Source organism: Meles meles, chromosome 16 (genome assembly GCF_922984935.1).
Source record: "Meles meles chromosome 16, mMelMel3.1 paternal haplotype, whole genome shotgun sequence".
NCBI classification, from domain to species: Eukaryota; Metazoa; Chordata; class Mammalia; order Carnivora; family Mustelidae; genus Meles; species Meles meles.
The window spans coordinates 70,912,029-70,937,414 of record NC_060081.1 but is presented as its reverse complement, the minus strand read 5'-3'; the positions used below and the strand labels follow the sequence as shown (position 1 = coordinate 70,937,414).

The 25,386-nt window shown below is 44.5% G+C and overlaps 1 protein-coding gene across 1 annotated transcript in view; it reads right to left on the bottom strand.

The window, feature by feature from the left end:
• The window catches only part of ARFGEF2 (ADP ribosylation factor guanine nucleotide exchange factor 2), a 101,448-nt gene that overhangs the window by 31,407 nt on the left and 44,655 nt on the right, over positions 1-25,386 (bottom strand). Inside the window, exons 13-25 of the mRNA XM_045980405.1 lie at positions 24,853-24,961; positions 24,027-24,210; positions 21,207-21,318; positions 20,487-20,692; positions 17,613-17,697; positions 17,341-17,512; positions 16,593-16,744; positions 15,389-15,517; positions 13,990-14,148; positions 11,303-11,450; positions 10,072-10,171; positions 4,800-4,840; positions 4,522-4,691 (exon numbers count right to left, since the gene is read on the bottom strand). Coding sequence (XP_045836361.1) covers positions 4,522-4,691; positions 4,800-4,840; positions 10,072-10,171; positions 11,303-11,450; positions 13,990-14,148; positions 15,389-15,517; positions 16,593-16,744; positions 17,341-17,512; positions 17,613-17,697; positions 20,487-20,692; positions 21,207-21,318; positions 24,027-24,210; positions 24,853-24,961 — 1,767 coding nt within the window. The remainder of the gene's footprint in view (positions 1-4,521; positions 4,692-4,799; positions 4,841-10,071; positions 10,172-11,302; positions 11,451-13,989; positions 14,149-15,388; positions 15,518-16,592; positions 16,745-17,340; positions 17,513-17,612; positions 17,698-20,486; positions 20,693-21,206; positions 21,319-24,026; positions 24,211-24,852; positions 24,962-25,386) is intronic.

Sequence of the window (25,386 nt, the reverse complement as noted above, 5' to 3'; positions counted from 1 at the left end):
TACAACATGGATGAACTGTAAGGACATGATCCCAAGTGAAAGAAACCAGTCACAAAAGGACAAATACTGTCTGATTCCAGTTCTATGAGGTAGCTAGAGTAGTCAAAATCATAGAGACAGAAAACAGAATGGTGGTTCCAGGGTCTGGGTGAGGAAGGAATGGAAAGCTAGTATTTAATGGGTTTGGAGTTTTAGTTTTCCAAGATGAGAAAAGAGCTCCGCAGATTTGTTGCACAAAACGTGAACATACTCAACGTTAATAAACTGTACATTTATAAATGGTTAAAATGAAAAATTTTGTGTATTTTACCACAATTTAAAAAGAATAAATTCATATATACTAATAACATAGTTAAATGTTTAAGATTCCTTGCTAAGTGGAGGAAGCAAGTAATAAAATGATACGTGTAATACTAGTTATGTTTTTTCAAAAAAGCAAAAGAAACCAAGACAATATTATTTGTATTTCTATGAGTATGTACATATAAACGTCCATAGAAAACTGTCTGGGAAGATATATACCAAACTAGTAATAATTAGTTTTGGGAGGGTTCAAAAGGGAAGTGGTAATGGTCAAACGTGGCTTTAGCAGTACTTTTTTAAAAAAATTTTTAAAAAAAGATTTTATTTATTTATTTGACAGACAGAGATCACAAGTAGGCAGAGAGGCAGGCAGAGAGAGAGGAGGAAGCAGGCTCCCTGCTGAGCAGAGAGCCCGATGCGGGGCTCGATCCCAGGACCCTGAGACCATGACCCGAGCCGAAGGCAGAGGCTTAACCCACTGAGCCACCCAGGCGCCCCTAGGAGTACTTTTTTAAAAGGTGTTTATGTCATATTCATTAGAGTAAATACTAATAAAAATAGTATTCCTCTCCTAAACATCAGGATTCAGGAAATCCCGCAGCAAGAATACCACTCCAGGCTTACCGTGCAGCTCTGCACACCCCAGGACACACAGGTGTCCCAATTTAGAAGAGAAACATGGAAACTGTTCCCAAGATTCTGCCAGAATGCCAAGAGCTAAGTTACAGCTGTGTCCAGCCACCCATTTTCTTCAAACCTACGAGATTCTTCTGTGCAGCAGAACATCCTCCTGGGGTGGTGCAAAGAATGAAGAGCCCCAGAGGGAGTAACTGAGTTTTCCACAACTTTGTGCTTAACGGCTCTGATGAGATGGAAGGGACAATGGTAATGAAGGTGACAGCCATAGACTGTCTCATCACTAAGTCAGCCTACATCCCGAGCTGCCCGTAAGTGGCCCGCAGGTAACTGAGAACTGGCACCTAACGAGCCTTAACAACAGAACTACAGGTGGGAAAAGTGACTTGTTCAAACTGATGTTCTCTCCCGACGAAGGCCCATGGAACATGAAATCTAGACTCCGAAAAGCTGGGAAAGGTTTGCCGAAACACTTTTGGATTATTACTTCTGAGAGAAAAAAGGATCCCACGGCTGCTAGTGGCAAGATTTCATGGAGTAAATGAGCAACGTTTGCTCCAGCTTAGTGGTCCTGGCCTTGGGCGAGAATACAAGGTAAGGCACAGTGACCATAATGGTTCACATTCCCTCTCTCAAGCAATTTCACACCAGGTAAGTCGACTGGTCCACTAAGAAGTTGTTTACCCAGAATAGTGAGCAAGATGACTGCTTATTGCTGGTTGATGCCTGATGACAGTGCTACCACTCGCTCAGCAAACAGCGGGTCTGGGTCATGTGCAGGCACTCGGGGCTGTGTCTTCCCTGAGGGTTCAGATGAGAGGGTCACCTACTTCTTTTTGTTAAGTTTCTTCCATTCACTGGAGAGAGCGCAATTCTCTTTTGGATAAGCTGTTTTTTACTCAGAGTACTTCTAAGCATCTATAATTCTTCATCTTCAGGAGTGAGAAATTTGCTTTGAAATCATGGAATATGTTTTGGTAGGAAACAGTGCTATTGAGCTATTACTTTTCCTTTAAGAAGTTAATGGCATCTCAGATGCATACACACAAACACACACACACACACACACACGTTAATGGCATCTCAGATGCATACACACACACACACACACACACACACACACACACACACACACACAATACATACGTGTTCTGATTTTTAAAAATTTGTTAAGGGGCGCCTGGGTGGCTCAGTTGGTTAAGCCCCTGCCTTCGGCTCAGGTCATGACCCCGGGGTCCCTAGATGGAGCCCAGCACTGGGCTCCCTGCTCTGCAGGAGGCCTGCTTCTCTCTCTCCCACTCCCCCTGCTTGTGTTCCTCTCTTGCTGTCTCTTTCTCTGTGTCAAATAAATAAAATCTTAAAAAATTTTTTTTGTTTAATGTAAGTGTGAATGTGCCTGTATGTATGTGATGAAACCTCTAGTGTTTCATCTAGTGAAACAAGTGTAGTCTGGTTTTCTTTCAGTAGTTGTCAGTTTTAGAACACACAAATCTCTAGCTTCTGATGTAAAAATTATTGTTAGTTTTCTAGGGGTGCCTGGGTGGCTGAGTTGGTTAAGCACCAACTCTTGACTTTGGCTCAGGTCATGATCTCAGGGCTGTGGGACGGAGCCCCACATCAGGCTCCACACTCAGTGGGGAGCCTACTTGAGAGTCTCTCTCCCTCTGCCTTTCCCTCAGCTCGTGTATGTGCACTCTCTTTCTAATAAGTAAGCAAATCTTTAAAAAATAAAACAAAATAAAAGCTAGTTTTCTCAACAGACGTTTCAGAGTGACGGCAACAAAAGCCAGAATATAAGATGACATTAACAGTGAAACTACATAGAACGTAACTTACTCTTTGGTCGTTCAGAAGACACTCGAGGATTCTGCCATGCATTCAAACACCAATGTCTGTCCAGTGACCATAATGATTTTTATGGTGTTAGCCTATATCATGACTATGGGATATATATATTTTTAAAAGATTTTACTTATTTATTTGACAGAGAGAGACAGAGCAGAGAGCCTGATGCAGGGCTCGATCCCAGGACTCTGAGACCATGAGCTGAGCCGAAGGCAGAGGCTTAACCCACCGAGCCACCCAGGAGCCCTGGGATATATATTTTTTTAAAAGATTTTATTTATTTCTTTGATAGAGACACAGTGAGAGAAGGAACACAAGTGGCTGGGGGAAGTGGGGGTGGGTAAGAGAGGGAGAAGCAGGCTCCCGCCGAGCGGGAAGCCCCACAGGGGGCTCGATCCCAGGGCCCTGAGATCATGACATGAACAGAAGGCAGACGCTTGACTGAGCCACCCAGGTACCCCTGCATATGGGATAGTACAGTATTTTTTAATACCACTAAAATTTTAATTTCATACTCCATGAGTTACCTACCAATATGTAAATACCCTCCAGAGGGAAAATGAATCATGACAATCCTCTGCTTCTCGCAATGTCACATCACACTGCTTTCCTTTTTTTTTTTTTTAAAGATTTATTCATTCACTTGAGGATGGGGAGGGGGCAGAGGAAAAGGGAGAAAGTCTCAAGCAGACTTTGCAATGAGCTCGAAGCCTGATGTGGGGCTCGATCTTACCACCCCAAGATCATGACCTGAGCTCAAACTAAGAGTTGGACACCTGGGGTGCCTGGGTGGCTCAGTTGGTTAAGTGACTGCCTTTGGCTCAGGTCATGATCCTGGAGTCCCGGGATCGAGTCCCGCATCGGGCTCCCAGCTCCATGGGGAGTCTGCTCCTCCCTCTGACCTTCTCCCCTCTCATTCTTTCTCTCTCTCAAATAAATAAAATCTTAAAAAAAAAAAAAAGAGCTGGACACCTACCTGACTGTGCCACCCAGGCATCCCATGCACCACTTTGCTTTTATTTATTCATTTGAGAGAGAAACAGAGGAGCACAAGCACATGGAGGGGCAGAGGGAGACTCCCCGCTGAGCTGCGAGCCCAACGTGGGGCTCGATCCCAGGAACTGGACATCGTGACCTCAGCTGAAGGCAGATGCTTAACCAGCTGAGCCGCCCAGGTGCCCCACCACTTCACTTTTATGAAAGACCTACCTTAGTATCTATTTTCACTAACCAAAAAAGAAAAATCCAAAGGGGATTTTTGCTTTTACAAAAAAGGTAGGAAAGTGAAAATAACATCGAGCGTTTGCTTTGCAGCGAGCTGTTACAGAGGCAGCACGCGCCCCAGCAGCCAGAGTGGCGCTGCCAAGCCCCTTCCCCAAGAACTCCACTCAGCATCTCAGCATTAAGCCACCAGAGCTTTGAACGGTGTCAGTGAGCATCTGGGTTTTATCTCAATTCTGTGCACTATCAGTAAGATGTGTCTGTCCTAAGGTATCAGAAAAGCCTATGAGAGGTTATTTTTGGGGTGTGGGAATGCTCAACAACTTTTCCATGGAAATTAATGGTAACTGACTCTCTGCTTTACACCATTTCGGCTTATGAAAGGTTTCATAGCAACGTCCCACTTTTAGATAGCAGGGAAATCTAAGTACCTAAACTCTCTCATTTCTTCTTTGTATACAGTTGCCTGCTTTTTTCTGGACACTGATGGAGTGGTTTTTGAATCTGAAGAGTTACCTTGTTGAAGTGATCTCCAATCACATGCCATATCCGGGACCACTGCAGCCGGATCCGGTTCATGTTGTAGTACGATATCTCCACAATCTTCTGCAAGCTGAACATGCGGGGGTGGTGCGGGGAAGCCAGCTCGTCCATGGACACGGCGCACAGCCAGCGGACAAAGTCAACTACAGGCCAGACCCAACAACACATGCGAGGCTTCATTAGTAATGGCCGGAACATGAGCCACAACATGAGGATTCTGGAGTTGTCACACGCGAGTGACAAATACATACCTATGGCATTTCCATCCAGTCTGGTAGATCCAGTAAAAATTCTAGGAAGATAATTTCAGACACAATAAAATAAAAGTTAGATTTGGAAGCTGCATTTCAAATTCAAACACTGAAAAAAAAGCAAAAAGGAAGCATTTCAGGTCTGGAACTTCCAGTCAAAATAAATGATTGAGGCATCAGAGGTACAAAACTGGTCAGTGAACCTGGAGCATAAATGCCTATAATGGGAGAAAGAAAAAGTGACATATGAAAGGAGGGAGAGTAACATGTAACGCGTGTGATGTCAAAACAGTGGGGGCGGGAGAGTGAGGACCTCCAAAAAGCTGCTCCTCCATAAGACAAAAAAACAAACAAACAAACAAAAAACCTAGCAAAAAAAAAAATTACCCAAACCAACTCATTCAGGACTGAACTGTGGAAATTACCAAAGGCTGGAGAAATGTTTATTCAAGGAAAAAGGCTCAATCTTGGTATAAATAGAGACTATTAACGGTGTTTTAGGCTGGCCTATTTCCATTACTGTCTTCTCAGCTCCACAGGAAGGCTGAAAACCAACAGCTTTGAAGTCACAGTAACAGTGAAACCAGCAACGTAGCTCCATAGGAGAGAAGAGAACAGTCCTGGAATTTGCCCCAAAACACCAGACTCAGAGAACTGACATTATTTGACCTGCCTCGCAGTACCCTGGAAACCCCCATTTTCAGGATTTGTCTTTGACTCAGACCTCTTTTGGTGCAAACAGCCTTTTCCCTGGGGCTTTTGTCAAAAGCAACCTGTAGTAACCACCCGAGGTGGCAGTTATAACCGGGACAAACAAGGACCTGGCCAAAAACCTGAAAGGAAAAGCTGGGAATGAGACACCCACAGGAGGCTTTATTTTATTCTTTTTAAAGATTTATTTACTTGAAAAAGAAAAAAGCGAGAGAGAGAAGAGCAAGGGAAAGGGACAGAGAGCGCACAGAGGGAGAGGGAGAAGCAGACTTTATTTGACAGAAAGAAAGCGCAAGAGCAGGGGGAGGGGCAGAAGGAGAACGAGAGTCCCCAGAGCAATCTGATGTGGGGCTCAATCCCAGGACCCTGATGTCATGACCTTAGCTGAAAGCAAATGCTTAACTGACTGACCCACCCAGGTGTATGGTAGAGCTTTTTAAAGCCTCCTGTGATAGGGGCTCCTGGGTGGCTCAGTCTGTTAAACATCTGCCTTCAGCTCAGGTCATGATCTTAGGGTCCTGGGATCAAGTCCTGTATTGGGCTCGTTGCTTAGTGGGGTGCCTGTTTCTCCCTCTGCCCTTTCCCCCCCCTTATGTGCTTTCTCTCTTGGTCAAATAAATAAGTAAATAAAATCTTTAAAAAGAATCAGAAATTCTAGAGTTGAAAACTATAAAACTGGAATGGAAAATTCGCTGGAAGGGCTCAACATCAGTTCTGAGCACACTTAACAATTAGTGAACTTGGGGCGCCTGGGTGGCTCAGTGGGTTAAAGCCTCTGCCTTCAGATCAGGTCATGACCACAGGGTCCTGGGGTCGAGCTCTGCATTGGGCTCTCGCCCAGCAGGGAGCCTGCTTCACCCCCTGCCCCTGCCTGCCTCTCTGCCTACTTGTGATCTCTGTCAAATAAATAAATAAAATCTTTTAAAAAATTTATTAAAAAAAAAGAATTAGTGAACTTGAAGATGGGTTAAATGAGATTATGCAGTGTGAGGAACAATTAATATTTAAATTAATTAAATTTATAATTTAATTTTATAATTATATTTATATATTTATATATTTATTTTATATATATTTATATATAATTATATAATGTAAATTAATATTTAAAAAATTAAAGGAATATTTAAGAAATGAAGAAAATGTCACAGACCTGTGAGACACTACCAAGTACAAAGACATATACATAAAGGGGAGTCCTAAAAAAAGATGAAAGAGGCTAGAAGAACTTTTGAAGAAATAATGACTAAAAACTCCCCAAATTTGGCGAAAACAAACAACCTATACATCCAAGAAGCTCAACAAGCTTCATTAAGATAAACTCAAACACTCAGACATATAATAGTCAAAATGTTGAAAGCCAGAGAGTGAGAGAATCTTGGAAGTAGCAAAAAAGCAAAGACTCACCACTGTGTAAGGGATCCTATAGAAAATTACCAGTTGATTTCTCATCACAAACCACAGAGGCCAAAGGCAGTGGGTATCAGGTTCAAGGTGCTGAAATAAGACTATAAACCAAAAATTCTGTGTGTACCAAAACCAACCTTTAAAAAATGAAGGAGTAACTAAAATATCCTGAGATAAACAAAATCTGAGATAATTCATTGCTAACTGATCTGCCCTATAAGAAATATTAAAGCAAGTTCTTCAGGTTGAAATCAAAGGAAAGATAATAAGTCAAAAGTATGTAAAGAAGGAAAGAACACTGGTAAAGATGCCTGGGGAAATACGTAATTTTTTTTTTTTTTTTTAAAGATTTTTATTTATTTATTTGACAGACAGAGAGATCACAAGTAGGCAGAGAGGCGGGCAGAGAGAGAGGAGCAAGGAAATACGTAATTTTTGTTTGTAATTCATTTTTATCTACCTGATTTGAGGATGTCAAAAGTAATTGTCAGTAATCTGTGTTGATGGGCAGGTATGTGTAAACATGTAACTTATATGGAAACAGCAGAAAGGAGAGGGCAGAGAACGGAGCTGTATAAGAGTCAAGATGTTTCATACTACTCAAGTTAAGTGGACGCTAACTCAAAGTCAAATGTTAAAGTTAAGATGTTATTAATCATGATCCCCAAAGCAATCAGTAAGAAAAACTCTGAAAAAACACAGTAAAAGAAACAAAGAAAATAAAATAATACACTAGAAAATTTCTTAACACCAATGAAAGCAGTGATACTGAAGGAATGGAGAAACAAAAAAATGACATAACACGTATTTATAAAAAAAGAAAAAGCACGGATCTAAATTCTACCCAACAACAATTGAATTATAATTAAATCTAAATAGATAAAACACTTTATTAATTTTTTTAAAAGATTTTTTATTTATTTGACAGACAGAGATCACAAGTAGGCAGAGAGGCAGGCAGAGAGAGAGAGAGGAGGAAGCAGGCTGTCCGCAGAGCAGAGAGCCCGATGCGGGGCTCGATCCCAGAACCCTGGGATCATGACCTGAGCCGAAGGCAGAGGCTTCACTGAGCCACCCAGGTGCCCCTAGATAAAACACTTTAATTCAAAGGAAGAGATTGGTGGATGGACTAAAATAAACACGGTCCAACCATCTGTTGTCTAGAGATTCACTTTATTATTATTATTACTATTTTTTTTTTTTTAAAGTAAGCTCTACACCCAATGTGGGGCTTGAACTCATATTTCTGAGATCAAGAGTAGCATGCTCTACCGACTAAGCCAGCCAGGTGCCCCCAGAAAGACTTGCTTTAGATTCAAAGACACAAACAGGCTGTAAATTAAGGAATAAAAAAAGACACAGCTTATCAAGAAGTAACCAAAAGAGAACTGGGTGGCTGCACCAATATAAGACAAGAGATTGCAAAATTATTACTAGAGTCAAAGAACATTTTATAACATAAAAGGTTTAATTTGTCAAGAAAACATACAAATATATATGCACCTAACAACAAAGTCCCAAAATCACAAGGCACAACAGATAAAACTGAAAGGGAGAAATGGACAATTCAACAATGCCCAGAATCAGCAAATCTATACAGAGAGAATGAAGATTAGTGGCTATAAGGACTGGCAGGGGAGGAAATGGGCAGTGACTGATAATAAGTACAGGCTGCTGAAAATGCTATGAAATTCAATAATGGAATAGCTTCTCAGCCTTTTGGCTAAGACCAAGTATGAAATTTGATAGTGGTGCTGACCACACAACTCTGAATATACGAAAACCCACAGAACTGTACACACATATTTTAAAGATTCATTTATTTGAGAGAGAGAAAGTGTATGCAAGAGAGCACATATGCATGAGGGGAGGGAGGGGCAGAAGGAGAGGCAGAGGGAAGGAATCTCAAGTGGACTCCCTACAAGCGTGATCTTATGACCCTGGGATCATGAACTGGCTGAAATCAAGAGTTGGACGCTTAACCGGCTGCGCCACCCAGGCACCTCCTGAATTGTACATTTTAAAAGAATAAGTCTTTTGGTATATGAATTATACCTCAATTTTTAAAAATGTAATGGCACACAAAATGATGCTGGGATAATAGTATCCATGATCTGGCTAAGGCAGAGAAACAGAAAAGAAATAAGTATGGTTAATGGAATAAACATTTTGTACTTTTAGCCTAAACCTAACTGAAAAATGTGAGGAAAAACCCATCAAAAGTATGTTACAGACAGTACCTCTGTTGGAGAGAAGCAAGGAAGCAACAGGAACAAGGTAATCAAAATACACTGATAAAGAGTTTAAAATACCAAGAGGATTGTTCTGAGAACAATACAAATTATGCCCAAATTCTATACTGCTATCATCTCAACATATTTATTTACTAACTTTTAAAGCTCATTTTAAAGATTTTATTTATTTATTTATTTGACAGAAAGAGAGAGAGATGGTAAGAGAGGGAACACAAGCAAGGGGCGTGGGAGAGGGAGAAGCAGGGTCCCCGCGGAGCAGGGAGCCCGATGTGGGGCTCGATCCCAGGACCCTGGGATCATGACCGGAGTCAAATGCAGATGCTTAATGACTGAGCCACCCAGGCACCATAACACTGCCTGTATTTACTACTGTGGGAAAGGTCATTAACCACATGAGCAGCAGTGTACAAGATTACTGAAGGGTACTTTTCAGGACTTTGTTCATTTTGGAAAATTCATATTTTAAATACTGGTATCTAATGAATGTCTTTAAATAAGAATACCTATATTTCTTGTGAATGTTTAGTTTAAGGAAACAGGTATCATGGAAAGGTTCTAAGGAAAAAGAAATGCAAACTATCAATGTGGCCACCTCTCACTCATACACAGGCTTTACATCTTAAACCCTTCTTGAAATTTTTTAAAAGGTAATTTCTACTAAGGAAACAAGGTAATCTAAAACATCAACACGAGCAAAAACACTTATTTTTAAAAGGTCAGGAATTCAAATGAACATGAAGGCTATTAGTAGCTGTGGATCACGTGTGCCACTTCCTAGTTCGAGTGATCTAGAGCTCACAACACTTACAAGAGTCAAACAGATAAAGAATCCATTAACCACACAGAGGATCTGCCAAGCTCCTGGACAGTCCAGCTTCACTGGAGAACAAAATCATTACCTGTCTACAGCTACAACCACACTCTGCGAGCTGGTCTCACCAACTGATTCCTGGAAGCTGGCCATCTGTCTTTTATCCACTCCACCACTCACCAAATTACCTGAAACACAATGCGCAAAATCAGAATCGCTTCAGAAATAGTCAAGTATTTAGATCAAAGTATTCTGTGGCATCAGTATACAGAGACAAGAGCCGTAAGAGAATGGTTTGCAGGCAAAACAAAACAAAACAAAAACACCCTCAACTGATGACAGGATAAAATTAAACGTCGGCTTTGGCATTTGAAATACATTCTTATTCTTAAGAATCGAGCTCCCTTGCTTATAGCAACCACCTCCCTTTCTTAATAGTCTTTCTCAGTTTTACAGTGTCGAATGCCTACATTCAAGAGAACAAACACACAATTAAGCAGCACCAACTTAGAGCTTCTAGAAGATGGGATGGCCGATACCTGTTCAGCATCCCATGAGCTTTCCAGGACCTCACTCTAGCCATCCCTGCACGAGCCCTAAGCAGCAGCTTCCCCCTTTCACACGGTCTGTGCTCTTAAGCGCGACTCTGTACTACTCCAGTCAGTGTCCCTGGGACCTAGGAGCCTGCCCCCTGCCCTGAGACAGCCTGGGGTTGAAACCTGCCCCTGCCACTTCCTGCAGTGCGGTCACTCCAGCCCAGCGTCACCTTCCGCACTCACAAGATAAGGACGACAACAGTGCCAATCTCACTGTACGATTAAGAGAATTAAATGCGTGAAAATGAGTCAACCGAGTGCTTCGAATGTGGCCAGGCACCTTTGTTTGTCTTATTTGCTGTCAGAGCCCACCGACAGGAGCCTCTCGATTCAATGAGAAACCATTCTACCTTCCAGATAAGGAACATGGAAGCGACGCTGCATCTGCTTGTCAAAATCTGGAGATACGCACACCCACTCCTCTAATACTAGGTACTAAAGCGGCGGCCTTTCTGAAGTAAACGGCTTCTCCCCCAATACACTTAATATGCACAGAAAGAAAAGTGATGCACCCTGATGATTTTGATAAAACACGCATTTACTCAACAGTTTAATCACAGTTAAGAGAGCCAAAGCAGCACTTCCACTTCCACTAAGAAACACACTGTCAGCGGGCTCACAAGGAAGAGCTGATTTGCGTGACAGTCCTGCGAGACAGGAAGCGTTTCATTTCCGGTTAACTTGTGACTCCGCGACGGCCAGCCGTGGGGCCTGGTGTCTTACCAAGGCCAAGGCCCATGAACTCTTCTCCCGCCAACGTGTGGCCCTTCAGGCTCCCTTCTCTTTCACGCCCAGATCCAGACAGGTAGCGCGTTTTCACCCCGGTTCCTATCAGCTGAGCGAGCTCCAGCTGGCTGATGCACTTCAAGATCTAATGAAAAGGACATCAGGCATGAGGAAGTGAGCTCCCGTTTCCGGCCTGCAAAGGTCACTGCAATCTTAGTCATTCCAGGGCTCTTTGAAACACACGGCTTTCAGGTGAGAATGAAATCTGAGGGTCTTAGGGTGGTGTTCCTAGTCCTGGCGAGGCAACCCACTGACTGCAGGCCAGGAAGACAGACGTCACTATCTTTTTTTCAAACTATTAAAAAGTAGAAGAGAAAATGACCAAAAGAAAAGTGGGTACGATGCAGTTACGCCATACAGATGTTTAGTTATGCAAATGTCGTAAGCGCTGGAGAAAGACAGAAAAGCTGTCTGACTGGAGCAGGGCATCCCACCCACCGTGCTCCCTAGTAAGTCGCCATCTGGTCTACCCAGTCCCCCTTGTCCCCTCTCTATTCCACCCCTCAGATGCAAACGCTAGCCTCCCTGCAGCTCCGTTCACTTGGCACGTCTTTTCCTACCCCCAAAGCCTTTGTACTTACTGTTCCTTACGCTCTTCCCCACGGCTCACTCCCCGCTTAGATTTCCAGTTCAGACATGTGTCCCTGAGACCTGTCTTGACTGCCCCAAGATTGCACGCACACCCTACTACCATTCCCTGGCCACAATTCCCCCCGCCTCAGCTCTTACCACTTTTGGCCTCATGCCGTATATTTGCTTGTTCTCGGCCTTAAGTACCAACAGGGCATCAACGCTGTCTTGTTCACTGCTGAATCCCCAGCACTTAAAATAGCTGGTGATTATTACTCGGTTAACTGAGTGAACGAGAACATGTCCTGGAATGGGTGTGCAATTGGAAAAAATATTGTAGCTTCCAGGCCCACGGGGTGGTTCTGGGTGGCGAAGACATACCTGCACACAAGCCTTTTCTCAACGCGAGTTTATCTGAAGAAACAGACGTGGCTCTCAACTTCTACTGAGGAAAAACTGGTTGCCAGAAACTTTTCGAGGGACAGCACAGAGGGCTCCAGGTAAACCCTTCCTAAGGGATTTTCATGGGAACTTCCGACTAAAGCTGGGTTTTGCCTTTCATGCTGATGTTACGACCTGATCTCAGAGCATGGGAGTCCACTGTATCACTGAGCACTGCTTGGTACTGAGAAAGGTACTTAATTCTACCAGACAGAGCCGTGCCCTGATTGCTCCACATACAATGATCCTACTAAATTATTACCAGTAAACTCATATTAACTCCCTCCCCTTTCCAGAAGCTGAGGATGGCCAGTGTCTCAAGTATGTCAACAACTTGCAGCCAAGGACTTCTTGACTCCAGCCTGATTTCTGACCATCAAATAGGTGGTAATTCATTTTAACATTTTCGGGTGCTGCTATATCCTTGACAACCAGCAGGAACCCTATTGAGATCGTGCCTCTGACGTTAAAAAAAGTTCCATGAGAGAAAGCAGCTATTTACTCATTCAGTATGTACTGCGACTCCTCAGAAAACAGGAAATTACTTCTTAAAAACAAAACAAAGCGAGAACAACAACAACAAAATGCCTCCTGGCTGGTTCAGTTGGTGGAACATGTGATTCTTGATCTTGGGGTCCTGAGTCTGAGCCCCACCCTGGGCACAGAGATAACTTAAAGACTAAAAACAAAAACCGAAACCCAACTGACCATCCCTCCCTACCCCTACCCTACTCCATCTTTTCTAATATGGAAAACTCCAAGGTTGCGATGGGGGAAGGAAAGGCTGGCTGAAAGGGGACAAAGGTACACGCCATGATGAGCGGGATGGGGAGGGCTAACACCTACCGAGTCCTCACCACCTGCCAAATGCAGTTCTGGGCCCTGGACAGGACCTCCCTTCACCTCATGGCAACCCCATGAAGGTGCAGCCCGCACGGGACCTGTATACCACACAGGCAGGCAGAGCTGCAAACCCACGCCGGACCCCAGCAGTCCAGCCTTCTCCCTTAAGGACTTGACTCCATGGGGGAGGAGGCAGCACGTCCCCTCTAGGTGCCCATGGTCCCCACCACTCTGCACACTCACCTCTACTCTTACAGTTTTCTCTCTAAAGCAAGAAGCAATATGTGCACACCAGAGAAATCAGGTAATATAATTTAAGGGAAAAAAAAAGGCATAAAATAAATCTGCATAATTCTATCACTCAGGATTTTTAACACTTTTCCTTATCCTTTTCAGGTATGATTAGGAAAGAGATCAGGCCCCAAGGGACATTATGAGCTCCCAGGAGGAGCCCAAGGGCTTGGGGCAGTGAAAGGAAATCTATTGCAAAAGCAAACTCGTGCTAACCGGAGCTGGTGGCGGGGTCTGGGAGGGGTGGTTGCACTCTTGTGACATGGAGCATCTGAACGCACCCACCACGGGCCCAGAAGCTGACTTTCAGAGACGTGAGGTATTTGTGGATAAAGGAAAACCCAGAGTTAAAGCGAGGCTTGACTCTAGTTGCAGAACTGGAACTGACCCAAGACAGAAGATGGCCACTGAATGAGAGGAATGCTGGGAGTTCTCCTAACTAACAAAAGGCATTGACCAGGATTTCAAAGGAAACGCACCTCGTGCCAGGAGTTCCCAAGGTAGTTGCCATCGGTGTGTGCCACTGTTATGAGCGTCTTTATGGTGTCGATGTTTTTCTGCTTCATTTCTGTGATGCTGGAGCTGGCCGTCAGCAGGGAGAAGCGAGCAAGAGCCTGAACATAAGCATCTCGTTCCAGCTGCAACAGAAACCCAACCAAGAGAGCGTGCTGAGACGCCACTCTTAGCATGCCAGCTGGCATATCCACACGCCTCTGTGTGCACGGGGCTCCTGATCCCGTCTGTACACACATCAACCCGCCAGTTCTTCCGTGCTGGCGTCCTCCTGCTACCCAATATCCCTGCGAGCCCCGTGGCTGAAAGCTGCTCTCATCTTTGCACCTGACCTCAAACTTAAATTCCATGTTCCCCTCCCTCTGGAGGGAGTAGGAGAGGAATCTGCTGAATGTTAAGAGTGCCACATACACTCTAGTTTCTGCAGCAATCTTGCAAGGTAGGCCTATTTCCTCAACTCTACAGAAGAGGGACCAAGGGTGTCTTAGAGAGGAGTTGGCTGGACCAATGTCATGTGGCTGAAGAAGCAGCAGGGCTAGGTTTTGCAACCCAGACTGTCTGATGTCAAAGCCTGGGGGCTTGGTACAGAAGAAAATGTCTAACTGTAAAATACACAGGAACAGAACATTCGAGTTTTTCAAAATAAATGGGTGCCAGTTCTTACTTAGGAAATGACGGGTGGGACTGAAAGGCTCCTCACTGGTGAGTTTGAGAACGGTACTCTGCTTAGTTGCTTGAAGTTTTTCAAGATGCAAAGGTTTACAGACATACTCATTTTGCAGTAAATTGTTTCCCCCAGGGAAGACTTGGAAATGAAGGGCATTATAATAAAAACTGGTATTTTTTTTTTTAAAGATTTTATTTATTTATTTGGCAGAGAGAGATCACAAGTTGGCAGAGAGAGAGAGAGAGAGAGAGAGAGAGATAGAAGCAGGCTCCCTGCTGAGCAGAGAGCCCGATGCGGTACTCGATCCCAGGACCCTGAGATCATGACCCGAGCCTAAGGCAGCGGCTTAACCCACTGAGCCACCCAGGCGCCCATAAAAACTGATCTTAAAAGGAAAAGTAATATTTTAGCACAAGGGCAGGCTAATTAGGCAGGCGGATTGGAAGTCTGTTTTGTCGAATCCAATCAAGTGGCTTAGACCCCACCTACCCGCTAAAGAGGGTTACAATCCAAATCTCCAGTTTTCCCCCTAATGAGCCTGTTAGCAAAAATCTGTGGGCTTCTTCTCAGCAGGCATGAGTAGGTAGTTTGCTGAGACTTTCTGGCTAATTCGAAGTGTCTGATAGTTTTTAAGTTTTGCCAAATCTGAAAGAACACAGCCCACCGGCCTCTCTGGAGCCTTGCTAACTTCCACCCACCTGCATTCCAAAGATGCAGGCAATCCGGATTGCACATCGGATGCCCTCCAAACACAGGGAGGCCACCTCCGTGTCGTCACAGTTCTGCAGTCCGATGCTGTAGGCTGCCAACAGCGGCGTCCACACCAGCTGAAAGGAAGTGAGGTTTCCATCATGTCTAGGGTTTCAGCACGGAGAAAGCACTCGGAGGCCACACTGTTAGTTATGAACACAGCCAGCATGCCAAGTTCACTGCTATTTTGATTTCAATCTGCGCCATTCACAATATGAAATGATTCCTCGACTGTGGTCAAAGATCACTATAAATATACTCCTTACTATACCTATGGTTCAAAAGGAAGGAAGAGAAATGTGGGGAGTGTGCCACCACCACGTCCACGTGCATTCGTGGCAGACATCACTCACCAACAGGCGAGCCCGCTCCCTGCGAAGTCTACTCAGGGCAGGAGAGCAGTTCTCGCACGGTGTATCGGGCAGGCAGTGCCCGTTAGGCTGGCACACGGAATAAAACCTACACACAACTCATACTCTATAGTTTTTTTGAAAAGCTCCTAACTCAAATTATATAGACTTTACTTTTCCTCCAATTTTCCTGTGAATTCCCTGGAAATAAAAGGTTCACAAGAATCTAGAAGTGCTCAACTAACAGGATTTTGACAGCTACTACAAAAATACCTTAGAGAAAAATTATGCGTTATGTCTATAAGGCACGTATCTGTTCTAGACATTTTAAAAAGAGAGACATTTCAGGATATTGTCTTTTTACCTCCAACTAGTTTCATCTGGTAAACTCACCCAGAGGCCACGAAGGTGAGAGGTCAAAGTGAAACCATCTCTTTTCCCTGAGTGACTCATTATTCATTCAGTACCCCCAGCAACCCCGACAGCAACCCTGTGCTTGTCCCCATTTTACAGATGAGGAACACAGAAAGAGGCTGAGTAAGCCGACCAAGGTCACAGAGCTACAAGGTGGCAAAGGCAGGATGCAAACCAGCCATTCTGACTGTGGAGCCCATTCTGGCACACTCCCCACACCATCAAAGGGCTTCTGGGAAGGACTCACTTGAGTTACTGTTCAGACAGAAGCACCCCGACGACCTTTCCTCTCCTCCACCTCTTCACCATTACAGAGCCACTGGTTAGCTTCTAGCCCGCCCCCTGCAGAGTCAGGCCGAGCCAGGTCCTGGCTTCTCAGGATACTCACTTTGAACATCGGGCGGACGTGGTCCAAGTGCGTGGCACTGGTGAACGGGGCCTTGGCGTGGCTCACGGCCTCCATCAGCGCTTTGGCCGTTCGGGCCATCTGCTCCATCTCCAGGTTGTACAGCAGCCGTCTCTGTTTTTCACTAGCTACACCTACAGAGAAATGAGAGTCTAACAGCAGCCGCTGATACCCACTGAGCGCTTGCTGTGGGCTAGGCATGGTTTTAAAAGATTTACAGTGTGTAAGTCACAAATCTTCCTGAGCCCCTCCATGAGTGTGTTCCCAACAGTACCATTTTACTGAAGGGGGAAATGAGGCACAGACAGGCTCAGCACTTTGACCAGGGGCACACACCCAGTAAGGAGTGGAGGTGGGACCTGACCCCAGCCAGTGTGGCTCTGCAGCCTGTGCTCTCAGTCTCTGCGCTCTGTGGAAGCCAAGAGCGTCACGGGCCTTCCCCCATAGAATTCTCAAGGTTGGCACCATCACCACTGGCATTAAGGCAGTTTTAAGGAACACTGAGTGGGATAATTTAGCTCTCAGATTACTCATTTTAAATACCTTCTTGTAGCTAATCACAAATCTAGCAAGAAGATGGTTATGAGAAAATCAACATAATCACACTGATTTAAACACATTAAGTATTCAGATTTCCAGATATGGAAATTAATCATCAGGGGACTTAATCATGCGATCTGATACACTTAAACATTAGGATTAATAGGAATAATCTGTCAGTAGACCTTACTCTGCTTAGCAGATTTGGTTGCGATCGTATGCTCCTTTGTTTCTTTCATGGCAATTTTCTTGCCCTCTATTTCTTCATAGATGCTTGAGAGATACTCTTCCGGGAGATCTTTACTATCGTTGATACCCCGATTCATTTTAATGTATTGTTCTTTTGTCATTTTGTTTTTTACCTGAAATGTAAAAACATCATAAGCCATTCAGAAAACATCCAGTGGCCCAAATAACAGTCCTCTTAGCTACTACATCGTATCAATCATTAAGATATTTTACCTGAGGGCTGTGCAAGTCGGTGGTTAGCATGATAATTGAGTACGCTAGGACATACGCAGTGTCAGCACTAGCAAACAGGGTTTGCCTGGAAGAGAAGGTTCCAGATGTAAGAACATGCGTGAGAAGAGGCTAATGGAGACACGCTGCACTGAAAACAGGCCGACTGTTCCACGTGTTGCCAAACTAGTCAAGAGTGTTCATGCTTTTAGCACCACGGAAGAGTAACTAATGTCCTGAAGTGTACAAAAAGCTAATTAAGAAATTGTATCAGGTTTTAAGTTTCTTTGAACAAAGCAGTTTTAAGTCAAGTTTGTTTTTTTTTTTTTTAAGATTTTACCTATTTGACAGACAGAGATCACAAGTAGACAGAGAGGCAGGCAGAGAGAAAGGCAGGGGAAGAAGGCTCCCTGCTGAGCAGAGAGCCCGACAAGAAGCTTGATCCCAGGACCCCGGGACCATGACCTGAGCTGAAGGCAGAGGCTTTAACCCACTGAGCCACCCAGGCGCCCCTTAAGTGAAGTTTTTTTTTTTTTTTTAAAGATTTTATTTATTTATTTGACAGAGAGAGATCACAAGTAGACAGAGAGGCAGGCAGAGAGAGAGGGGAAAGCAGGGTCCCTGTGGAGCAGAGAGCCCGATGCGGGACTCGATCCCAGGACCCTGAGATCATGACCTGAGCCGTAGGCAGCGGCTTAACCCACTGAGCCACCCAGGCGCCCGTGAAGTTTTAAAGAAGATTCTCAAGGTACAGCCAGAACCCTGGGTTAGGGTGTGGCAAGTGAGGCACCTGGAGACAAAAGGCAAAGACCCTCACTCTGACCATGACGGTGAGGCCCCCGGACAGTCTGCGCCCTTGTGCTTCACCTGCCTCACCCTGGTCCTATTCCTGAGAGCATCTACTTTGTGCTGGGCCCTGGGGAGAAAGAGGATGAAAACGGCGGTCCAGGGCACCTGGCCGGCTCAGTCAGTAGAGCATGCGACTCTTGATCTTGCGCTTTGTAGGTTCAAGCCCCATGCTGGGAGCAGATATTACTTAAAAAAAAAAAAAAAAGGGAGAGAGAGAGAAAGAGAGAAAACTGCTGTTCAGTTATTCATTATTTACAGCTTACATTACAGTTGCAATACTGAACGGCAGAAATTTGAAGAAAAATATTTATGTTGTTCTACATAATATGCTGGTGAAGTCTGACTTTTTTTGCCTTAGGCAGGAAAAGATATAAATGTGTGGCTACATAGCCTCGAAATATGTGGATCTAAAGCTATAAAAACTGCTCTGTCCAAACCGTCCCCGGAAGGAAAGGGAGAAACTCTGAAGAACGTAACAAAAGGTCTGAATTCTAACATGAAACAATCTAACGTGTTTAGCCATTAAGAGAAACAGACCGAGGTCCCCAGAACTTCTCCTCTGCCTTCACAGCACATTCTAACGTCTACTGGGTTAGTGACCAGATGCTGCCCCTGCTGACCACGCATCTAATGGGAAAAGCTCGCTGTGCACCTGGAGGAGTAGAACCAATTAATATGAAAACCAAGTTGACCGGGGAGGCAAACTGCTATTAAAAATTTCCATATCATGTTCCCAGTACACTCAGACACTCTTCACTCCATGCCCAGGGGAAAGAGTGTGTGAGCTTTTGAGTCAGACAATCCATATTCGACCCTGCTCTGCTACTTAACCAGCTGATTAACTCTGGCGGGTTGCTCAATCTCCCAGAGTCTCAGTTTCCTCTCCAAAAAATTGGACACACTACTCCCAGGCTTACCATTAATTAAATGAAATGTATGTAAAACCCATGGCATGGCTGACATACAGGAAATAGGTTTTTTTTGTTTTTTGTCTGAGGATTTATTTAGTTTAAAGTTGTTTTATTGGTTTTTTTTTCAGTTTAAAGTTTTTTTAAAGATTTAAAAAAAAAATTATTTATTTGACAGAGAGAGATCACAAGTAGGCAGAGAGAGAGAGAGGGATAAGCAGGCTCCCCGCCAAGCGGAGAGCCTGATGCGGGGCTCGATCTCAGGACCCTGAGATCATGACCTGAGATGAAGGCAGAGACTTAACCCAGTGAGCCACCCAGAGCATTTATTTAGTTTAGACAGAGAGAGAGAGAGCACGCATGTGCATGCACACACATGGGGGAGGAGGGCCAGAAGGAGAAAGAGTCTTCAGCAGACTTCCCACTGAGTACAGAGCCTGACACGTGGCTTGATCGCACAAACCTGAGACCACAACCTGAGCTGAAACCAAGAGTCAGACGCTCAATTTACTGGGCCACCCAAGTGCCCCAGGGGTTGTTTAATAAAGGTTAGCTCTCTTTTTAATTTCCACTTCCTACAAAAACATGATGTATGCACCAAAAGAGGACCTAAGATAAAATCATGGACTTAGGTGGGTTTTATTAGTTATGTAGCCATTTTTGGAAACTGCTCATCAGTATCTAACCAAAGAAAAACCCAAATCCTTGAGATCTGCCCCATTATGTTAAATCAAAGAGTTGTTCTTAATTAGGAAATTAAGGTTAGGAAATTAAATTAGGAAATTAAAGGAAATTAAATTAGGAAAGAGGTGCCCAAGGGCCTCTTCTCAACTCATAAAATTACTCTTATCAAGATAGCATGGGCTCTACCTGTGTGAACATGGGCAAGTTACTTAGCCTCTCTGATTCTCAATCGCCTTGACTGCAGAAAGGGGACACAACAAAAGCTGTGAGGTCTTACCTGAGATAATCTCTCAGCAGGGTCAAGCACATTGTAACAGAAAATTTAGTTGTTTGGCGCAGATTTGGAAAGATTAAACTCAACTCCCAGCCAAACTAAGATCAGTGCTCTGAGGTAGGCAAAAAGATGACATGGAAAGGACGTCAACACAGTGCTCACCCTTGGTTGCACTCTATGTATCTTGCAGCAAATTTCTCCATTAATCGATCAATCTTCTGGGCTTCCCCAGGCAGACGGAAACCTTCTAGAAATGTCCGCAGGGCTGAGACAAATTCCTTTTCGCAGAAGTCAAGTTGATCCACGTAGGCATACATCACTTCCTTGTTGAACCTTGTGCTGTCTCCCAGAAAATCACCTACTTGGGTCTGAAACATACACACCCACTCATGTCTAGAAACTGTCATATGTGAACCAACAGTAAAACACACTTCAGGCAGAGTGGGGAGGCAGAACTCACTGCTCTCAACACCGAGAAGAGGCTGGCCTGCTGGAAAAGCTAAGAGACTCCAAGCCTGCCCACCCACCCACCCATTCCAGGCTCAGTCTATCCTGTCTCAGAATAGGAGGAGGAGGGGCAGGAGACTTAAAGATGAAAGAATGATGGGACAAACTCAGGAGGGAGGTTAGCTGCAGACAGGCAGCCAGAAGTTTCTAGCAGTTAAGGGACACTTCAAGCTCTGACACTGCTCTAGCAAGTACACACCCAGCTCTTACGAGCTTTCCACGATGCTGGCCGAAGGAGTAAGTAGGACTGCTATGACCAGGGGTGTGGACAACAGCCACTGCACTCGGGGTCAGCCACGCTCTAGGTTAAAGCTAGGGGGCGTCTCAGAATCATCTGATAAACCCAACACGCAAGCGTCCAACCCCCAGCCTTACAGAATCAAGGCGCTCCTCCTGATGTAGGAATTGAGCAATGTCTTCAACTGATGTTCCCAGCATGCCTTGCTCCTGGAGAAACTGGATGCCTCTCTTGGGTTTCTTGTTGAAACTGTTTCAAGAAGAGACAGGACATGGGTTACTTATTTCAAAATCTGGAGGACAGAAAAAGCTAGCATTTGAGGCAAGAGCAAGTCATCGGCTATCAGCTCAGGAAGGTCCTGTGTGTCCTGCCAGCCTCTCTGAATTTCATCTTCAGTTTCTGACCTAGCTACAGCAAAGTCTGATGGCCATCCGCAAACATCTGTTCACCTCCTCTCCAACATTAACAGAGCTCTAGATGTTCACCCAGGCATACAACGCCCCAGATTAAAAGCTACATCTTCCTGCCTTTAGAAAAATTAAACTCAACTCCCAACCAAACTAAGATCAGTGCTCTGAGATAGGTATCAGTAGGTATCAGTGCTCTAAGAGGTATTTTCATACTTCCTTAAAGTATAGCCACGTGATAAAGTTCTGGCCTGTGATGTTTGAGCGGAAATGGTAATGGGTACTTCTAGGCAGGATCCTTAGTAAACAAAGCTGGCTTGGCTGGGAGGTATATTCTTTTTGTACTTTCCCCTTTATTCGTTAGTATATGTGTGATGGCTGGTGCTCTAGCAATCACCTTAGACCATCAGGCAATGCTGAAAGTGAAAACCATGTTAAGGACCGTGAAACAGGGGGGCTCCGGGCTGGCTCAGCTGGTTAAGCATCTGATTCTTGATTTTGGCTCAGGTCACAATTCTAGGATGAGACTGAGCCCCGTGTCGGGCTCTGTGCTGGGTGTGGAGCCTGCTTAAGATTCTCTCTCTCCCTCTCTCTCTCTGCCCTCCACCACTTAAAAAAAAAAAAAAAAAGGGATGGCAGAGGAGGAAAAAGTAAACAGCCTGGATCTGGATCTTTGATGTCCCTGAGAGCCAATATAACAGCGCTAGAACATCCATGTTGGGATTTCCTTTAACAGGGCTTAAGTACTGTTTGTATTTCCTGTTACAGGTAGGCATACTCCACTATGGATAAGTTCAATGTGCTATTTACCAGGCCCTACACTGGAGAACGCTGTGTGCTGGGGTGAGAGACACACAGGAAGGACATGGATCAGGCGCGAGGCTCCAGAAAGCCTCCTTGAGGAAGAGAGGTTTTGCCAAGCCTGAGGGAGGAAAAAGACCCAGGAGTGTTCCAAGCAGAGGGCACTATGGTGAGAGGAGGTCAAGGTGTTCAAGGACTGAAGTGCACAGTGTGACTTGGGTACTGGCAGGAGATGAGGTTCAGTGGTGTTGGGGGGTCGGGGGTGGAGGCAAGATCAGGCTGTGATAAGGAGAGGGAAACCTGGAATGATTTTAGGTGGCAGAGTTGTAAGACCTGATTTAAGTTTTTAAAAGATTAGCTCCTGTGGGGAGACTGGATTGGGGGTGATAAAGGGCTGGGGAGAGTAGAAATGAGATCAACACTTCAATTAGTAAGTACTGTAACATCAGCTTTTATTTTTTTTTTATTTTTTAAAGATTTTATTTATTTATTTTTAAAGATTTTATTTATTTTGCCAGAGGGAGAGAGAGTGCGCAGGCGAGCGAGCACAGACAGACAGAGTGGCAGGCAGAGGCAGAGGGAGAAGCAGGCTCCCTGCCGAGTAAGGAGCCCGATGTGGGACTCGATCCCAGGATGCTGGGATTATGACCTGAGCCGAAGGCAGCCGCATAACCAACTGAGCCACCCAGGTGTCCCAGATTTTATTTATTTATTTGACAGACAGAGATCACAAGTAGGCAGAGAGGCAGGCAGAGAGAGAGACAGAGAGGAGGAAACAGGCTTCCCGCTGAGCAGAGAGCCTGATATGGGGCTCGATCCCAGGACCCTGGGATCATGACCTGAGCCGAAGGCAGAGGCTTTAACCCACTGAGCCACCCAGGTGCCCCGTAACATCAGCTTTTAAAACAAACTGAATTTGGGTGCCTGTGTGGCTCAGTGGGTTAAGCCTCTGCCTTCAGCTCAGGTCATGATTTCAGGTCCTGGGATCAAGGCCCGCATCAGGCTTTCTGCTTGGCAGGGAGCCTGCTTCCCCCTCCCTCTCTGCCTGCCTCTCTGCCTACTTGTGATCTCTTTCTCTCTGTCAAATAAATAGATAAAATATTTTTAAAAAATAAATAAAACAAACTGAATTTACTAAGTTAACTAATCATTAAAAGTTGAACAGGGTAGAGACTGAGTTTACGTATTTCTGTGTGTAAAAGACTGGAAAGAAACACATTAAGATTTAGTAATGCCTGTAATGACGATGCGCTTATGAGAAAATGTCATTTTTCAAAGATACACAACTGAGGTATGACGATGGGAGCAGATTACTTTCAAATGGTTCAGAAAAAATTATACATAGATAACACTAACATGGCAAGAGTTCATTCTTCCATATGTTGGAACTGTTCGTAAGATATAGTTGGAAAAAAGTTACCAATGGTGATTTCCTTTAGGTAACAATTATATGAGTGATTAAACATACTTGCTTCATATTTTCTAAATTGGTTTAATTTCTTGCATTAGGTAAAATAAAAATAAAAAGACCAGGCATCAACTATACAAAGCTATTAAATTCTAATCTCAAACTGCCTCTCCTTCTCCCACTCTCTCACTCTGCCTGGCTCAGTCTGGCTTGGCTGTGAATGCCGGCATTGGCCCTTTGTAACAGTCCTTCCCCTAGTGGAGTCTGTCCCAGGTTCCCAGAGAAGATGTGGCTTTGTCAGAGGCCCCAAGAGATTCGGCTGGAGTAGCAGCCACACTCACAGCTCGATGCCATGTTCGATAATCTCCTTTTGTTGTTTGATGACCTCAAACTGCTCCGGATCATCCTGGACAGCCATCTGGGTCCCCGAGGACACCGTGGACTCCATGGACGTCACACTGCTCCGTCTGGCCATGTCAAGGCCTTTCCCATCCCCCAGTTCCTGATCTGTGGACCTCTCCTGACCTGCAATGACATAAGAGCAAAGGGAACCAAATCAACAGATGGGACACAGACACACCTGAGCTCAGGTCGGGGTCTCTGGTTCCTTTTTCCAGACCTGTAACAATAAAGTTTGTCCTTTAAGAGTCATGAGCATGAAACCTTGACATCACTCAAAAATTTACTTTTTTGTGGAACTTGATGAGCTAATTTTAAAATTCACATGAAAGAACAGAAGTGTAAAAACTGTCAGGACCCTTGAAGAACAATGAATAGGAAGACCTGCCTTAACAGGTATCAGACTCACAAAGGAACTCAAGGCATCTGAAAAGTGTGGTGTTGGTGGAAAAACAGAAAATTCCATAGAATGGAACAGAAAATTCAGAAACAGACTTACACAGGGAAATCTGGCATATCATAAAGGTGGCGCTTCAAGGTGGTGAGGGAAGAAGAGACGACTAAAAAAACATCTGAACTGTTTCTCCATTTGGGAAAATGACATCAGAGCACAACTCATACTATTCTCCCCAAATTCCAGATGAATTAAAAAGCAGAAGTTTTAAGGCATTCAGCAAACTACAGAGTTTTGCTAAGACAGTAACACAAAGATGACTTTCCCAACAGTCCTGTTGTGGATGGAGGTGATGGTGTGATAAGCCCTCTCACCGAGGCTGGTCTGGTGGTTGGGATTCACATACAGGTCTTTGCTCCATTCCACCATGCACTTGAGAATGGACACGAGGCACTCCAAACCTTTCTTCCTCAGACTGAGCTCCTGAAGGACAGAAGGGACATGGCACAGAGACTTAACAGATAAACTGAGTGCAGAAATCTACAGGACTATTAGGGAATTCTGGGACAATACGAGATAATCACTGACATTCAGTGCTATTAAGCAGAGAACCTAAGGAAAAGTTAACAGGTGATGTAAGTATTAAGGGCTCATTGCAAAACCCCTGAAAATCTCTAAAGCTGTTCATTACAAATACCCTACTAGAAAAACAGGAGATGTGTGCTTTCCTAAAAGGAACAGTGTTATCTGGAATTTTTTTTTTTTTTTTTTGTAAAGTAAACGTCTACGTCCAACACTGGGCTTGAACTCATGACTCCAAGATCAAGAGCTGCATGCTCTGGGTGCCTGGGGGGCTCAATGGGTAAGGCCTCTACCTTTGGCTAGAATGTAGAATGATCTCAGGGTCC